The sequence below is a fragment of the Mustela nigripes genome, unplaced genomic scaffold, assembly GCF_022355385.1.
Source record: "Mustela nigripes isolate SB6536 unplaced genomic scaffold, MUSNIG.SB6536 HiC_scaffold_507, whole genome shotgun sequence".
Taxonomy (NCBI): domain Eukaryota; kingdom Metazoa; phylum Chordata; class Mammalia; order Carnivora; family Mustelidae; genus Mustela; species Mustela nigripes.
This window is the reverse complement of record NW_026739914.1, coordinates 7,533-10,929: the sequence shown is the minus strand read 5'-3', so window position 1 is coordinate 10,929 and position 3,397 is coordinate 7,533. Positions and strand designations below refer to the sequence as shown.

The following is a 3,397-nucleotide window of genomic DNA, read 5'->3' as shown; positions in this document are numbered from 1 at the left end:
AGGAATCTCAGAAGGAGAAAAGAGATAGAAACAAGAAGAAGGAATTTCTGAACAAATAAAAGCTAAAAATTATTCAAAAGGGGATACACTAATCTATGTATTCAAGAAGTTCAGTTATTTCCAATCAGGATAAACATGATCCAAATCAAGACACACTATAGTCACAATGTCAAAACCAAATATATGCTGTTACACTGTAACAACTATAGTTTTGGCAATTTTCTAGTTTTTGAGTTGGGTGGTGATTTCACAGTATGAAAGAGGAAAGGGAAGGGAAGGGGAATAAAGGGGAGGAAAGGAAAGAAAAGAGGGACAAAAGGTAGATGCTAAGACTGTGTTGTAGACAAAGAATTATGATAAATTGGTTCATCTATGACACGTTTTAGAAAATACTTTAATGCTTTCTTTTTTAGCTGTCTGACATTCTACATGAGAACCGGTCCAATACTGGAGCGCAAGTTTCAAGTGTGAAGAGAAGTGAACAGAGAAGGTGAGAAGGAAGTAGCAGAAAAAAGGTTGGGGTGTAAGGATTTTGAGGTCCCTCAGGGACATTCAAGCAGTGGTATCCAATAGACAGTTGGCAAAGAGGGTCTGGGGCTATGGGGAGGGAAGAGTCTGGAGATGGAGCTTTGAGAATCATCTGTGCTTAGGGGGAAATGAACAGAAATCATTCAGGGAGAGAGAACATGGGTACAGAGAAGAGGTCCAGGAACACAGCTGTTCAAGGTGGCAGTGCCGCTTCCTGGCGGTACTACTGCCTGGGCTCAGGAGTCAGGCAGAGCCGGACTTGAAAGCAGCCTGTGGGACTCGGTTGTTGAGCGCTCCTGGCAAAGTCGGGTACCGTCCCTGTGAACAGCGGTCACACCTGGCAATGACGTACATCGCAGAGGGATGCAGTGCGAGGGCCTGAGATGCGCCAGGTAAAGCACCTGCGGTCCGGAAGCCTCCTGGCTCCTGCTCTCTCCTTGATTCCCCATTTGCCACTCGGCCCTCCACCGCGTGTGGTTGCTTGGTCCCTTGGGGATGGGGGTAAGGGGGGCGGGGTGGGGGACCGAGCTCGGGTGACGCGGCGCTCACGTGACTGGCTGGGCGCCGACGTGGGCAGCAGCCCCCGCGCCCGCCCGTTCACCGGCCCTGCGGTCGCGTCCCTGCGCCCTCCGCTCCCGTCGCCCGCGCGGAACCAGCTCCCTGAGCTGCCCGGGCGGCGGGCGAGGGGTGAGCGGGCTTCGGCGAGCCCGACGAGGCGCAGGCCTGCCCCGGGCCCCGCAGGTCAGTGTGAAGGTGGGCGCTGCCGGCAGCCCCGGTCAGAGGTGGAGGTGGATGGGAGTAGGATCCGGGAGCAGCGCGGAGTGGGATGGGGTTCCGGGAGGTCGATGAGGAGGGGGATGCAGCGTGGACGTGGGCAGGTGGGGAGGGAGCACCCCACCGCCGCCTCCTCGACGCCCCTTCTCCGCGCCCTCCATCCATTTTTGGACCTGAAATGCGGGGAGGTGCCCCCGCAGTGCGACAGTGAAATGTAGACATATTCTAGAAATAACCCGCTCTCACACTCTGTACCTAACAGGAAATACTGACCTCTGCGGAAAAGGGGAGAGGGTGGGCGGCATGCCTGCAGCGGAGGAGGACACAGAGATCCAAACCATTTGGAAAGCATCCTGGTCTGGAGTCTGAGGCCTGAAAATTAATGGCAGCTGGGATGTGGGGGAGATAGGAGAGGGAAATGTTGCTTGAACAGGATTCAGATTCCGGAAAGAAACAAGTAGGCTGAGTGCACAGGCCCCCTCCTGTCTCCTGTCTGTCTGCAGGTCTGTGTGTCTGTCCCCAGCACTCTGCAAGGCTAGAAAAGGAGGAGGAACCTGTCCAGAATCTGCAGGTTAGTGAAAGGGGGAGGCCATTGGACAGGAATGGGGGGAGGGTGTGGAGGGCACAGTTTGGGCAGAATTTGAGGACCCCACTGCCTATCCTCCATACCACATATATTGCGCCCACCCCACCACGCTGAAGGATGGTATAGAAGGTGGTAGGGCCTGCCAGGGAAATGGTTGGCTCTCACATGTGGGATGAATTACGGGGTAAAGGGTGGGCTGAAGACACACTTGGAGGGCTTGGGAAGCCAGGGTATCCAGCCAAGGAGAAGAATGCCAGTAATATCAGCATCTGCCTTCCACCTCCAAGTCCTCAGTCTGCCTTGTCTTTGTTTTTTCTTCCCCTTCCCATCCCACCCCTCCCCCTACCCCTGCCCCAGGACAAGGAAAAGAAGGGAAAATTCAACATGGAAAAACTCTACAATGAAAATGAAGGAAAGCTGGAAATTGAGGGAAAACCTGAAGATGAAGTAGAGCCTGAAGATGAAGGAAAATCAGAAGAGGAAGAAATGCTGGAAATGGAGGGGAAGCCAGGTCATGAGGGGAAGCTCCAGAATAAGGGACAATCAGATAATGGGGGACAACCAGAAGATGAGGGAAAGCAAGAAAAGCAGGATATGTCCAATAATGAGGGAAAACCACATGGTGAGGGCAAGCCAGAATCCCTGGCAAAGCCTGAGAGTGAACCACGGGCTGCCGAAAAGCGCCCAGCTGAAGATTATGTGCCCAGGAAAGCAAAAAGAAAAACGGACAGGGGGACAGATGATTCCCCTAAGGACTATCAGGAGGACTTACAGGAAAGGCACTTGGGCAGTGAGGAGATGATGAGAGAATGTGGAGATATGTCAAGGGCTCAGGAAGAGCTAAGAAAAAAACAGAAAATGGGTGGTTTTCACTGGATGCAAAGAGATGTACAGGATCCATTTGCCCCAAGGGGGCAACGAGGTGTCAGGGGAGTGAGGGGTGGAGGTAGGGGCCAAAGAGGCTTACATGATATCCCATATCTTTAATGCCTTTGGCCTTCAATTTTGTTTTCTCTGATGAGAATATTGCTGATGCTGCTTTCCCTCGTAGGCATTTGCCAGGCTATGTGCTTTAACCTTAAGCTGATATTTTGTTTTAGGTGTCACTCTTGTTACCAGCAGCCTTTCGATCCAGCTATAATGCTCTCTGCCATTCAGTAGAGAATTTTCATCCATGTGCATGGAAAAGATATTCATGGTACATTGCAAAAATAATAAAGATAAAATAATTTCAGAACCACATATGCAGTATCAGCCCATTTTTGTAAAAATATAGTACTTGCATAATGCATTTGTGCACAGAGAAAACTCTGAAAGTGTGTTACACTGAAAAGTAGGCAATGGTTTTTCCTGCATGATAGCCAGAATAGGTCTCACCCATACTCAGAAATGAGTTCAATCACCTCATGGTTAGGTACTTCCATGGCATTGTTCTGCAGGCGTGCCCAACCACATATCTTCCCCTAGTTGTAACCATGTCCATAAGCATTGCTGCTCCTTCTGAGTCCT

General features: G+C 51.0%; 1 protein-coding gene across 2 annotated transcripts; it reads left to right on the top strand.

Annotated features, from left to right (window-relative positions):
* Positions 1-748: 748 nt before the first annotated feature.
* LOC132008622 (transcription elongation factor A protein-like 3) lies at positions 749-3,130 on the top strand. Of its 2 annotated transcripts, none has more exons than XM_059387236.1 (3): positions 749-920; positions 1,806-1,873; positions 2,246-3,130. In XM_059387236.1, the coding sequence occupies exon 3, from the start codon at positions 2,273-2,275 to the stop codon at positions 2,873-2,875; it is 603 nt and encodes a 200-aa protein (XP_059243219.1). In that variant the 5' UTR covers positions 749-920; positions 1,806-1,873; positions 2,246-2,272; the 3' UTR covers positions 2,876-3,130. The 2 variants fall into 2 exon arrangements, with proteins under 2 accessions (XP_059243219.1, XP_059243218.1); XM_059387235.1 differs by lacking the exon at positions 749-920 and adding an exon at positions 1,084-1,269.
* The last annotated feature ends 267 nt before the right edge of the window (positions 3,131-3,397 follow it).